This window comes from Phytophthora parasitica (genome assembly GCF_000247585.1).
Source record: "Phytophthora parasitica INRA-310 unplaced genomic scaffold supercont2.102, whole genome shotgun sequence".
Classification (NCBI taxonomy): Eukaryota; Oomycota; class Peronosporomycetes; order Peronosporales; family Peronosporaceae; genus Phytophthora; species Phytophthora nicotianae.
In genome coordinates this window covers 8,392-9,640 of record NW_008649088.1, presented here as the reverse complement: position 1 = coordinate 9,640, position 1,249 = coordinate 8,392, and the positions used below count along the sequence as shown (strand labels likewise).

General features: G+C 46.4%; 1 protein-coding gene across 1 annotated transcript; it reads right to left on the bottom strand.

Moving 5' to 3' along the window:
- Window positions 1-366: 366 nt before the first annotated feature.
- Window positions 367-669, bottom strand: PPTG_24510 (hypothetical protein; the record flags this gene model as incomplete). The annotated part of the gene is made up of 1 exon (XM_008917456.1): window positions 367-669. The coding sequence occupies one exon, from the start codon at window positions 667-669 to the stop codon at window positions 367-369; it is 303 nt and encodes a 100-aa protein (XP_008915704.1).
- Window positions 670-1,249: the final 580 nt, after the last annotated feature.

Below are 1,249 nucleotides of genomic sequence, written 5' to 3'. Positions count from 1 at the left end.
GCTCAATTTGCCCTTCGGCAGTCAATCAGACAATGAGGTAGAGGCTGGAAAAGCAAGATCGATTTTCCAACGTTTTCCAGAGTAAATTTCCCAAAATTATTTTTTGTCCGTCAATCGGAAAAATTGACGGGGATTACCCTCTTATTGATAGAGATTGACTTGAAGATATTGCTTGGCATCTTATATTTCACTTCAACGTGTAGCATCTGTCTGTTGCTATCTGTCAGTAGGTGCTCTATCTATGTTTGGGTGCTCCCTAGTTTCTCCCCCGAACATTCATCTCGATCCGGCCTGTTGAAGACTACCCTACGCGCTTCCCCCAAAGAGCATGTGTCTGTGTAAGCGCCCACACCAAAATAATTCGTGCTACGGCTGCAAATCGATTTCCTCGCACCAGGTAAGGATCTCGGACAGCATTTCGCTGGGCAAGAAGACGTGCAGATGAAGCTGCGGCTTCCACCAAGATAGCATGCGCTTGTAAACTGTTAATAAATCCCGGCGACAACCACGAAGCCAAACCTTGCACTTCGCGTGCGTTCCTTCGACAAACGAAGTGTCCAGGATACCAACATACTGATAGCGATCTGTCCACCCCCTCACAATACGATCCTTGTACTTCCACCAATGGTTATCCAGGTAGCTCGATAAAACAGGGCACAAACGGTTCATTTCTTCTCGTTTCAGCTCAAACGCTTCTTCAGTGACTGCATCTACGGCAGCGTAGTATACGGCCAGGAAAGCATCCGTTTGTAAGGTATTTTTACGCTTTGGTTGACCTGGAGGACAGATACTTGCCCCAGCACTTGGCGTGCTTTGCTGATGATATTCTTGTTCATGTGCAACCTACAAATGAGTGCAGGTATACCTTCGAATACTTTATCTAGAGCATTCATCGACGCCAGTTCTCTGTCGGTGAGGAACACGCAAGGCAGAGAAACTTCCATTTCATCCAAGAAAGTCCGAAAAATATCCATTGCCCAGAAGTAGTCTTGTTACCTCTCTCCCGGTAACCAGCACTGCGCAAGAGGAAGAACCGTGTTAAATCCCGTTATAGCTATTATGTTCAATAACGGTAGCTTGTACTTGTTGGCTTTGTATGTGCAATCCATTCCAATTACATCACAATGTCGCCGAAATAGAGCAAGGGTTCCTGGGTGAGCCCAAAACAAGTACAGCTATCGCTGCGAGTCAGGTTCAACCTCCCGTCGGTAGTATAACCCATCTGTTTGTAGGCGCTCCAAGAGTAGTT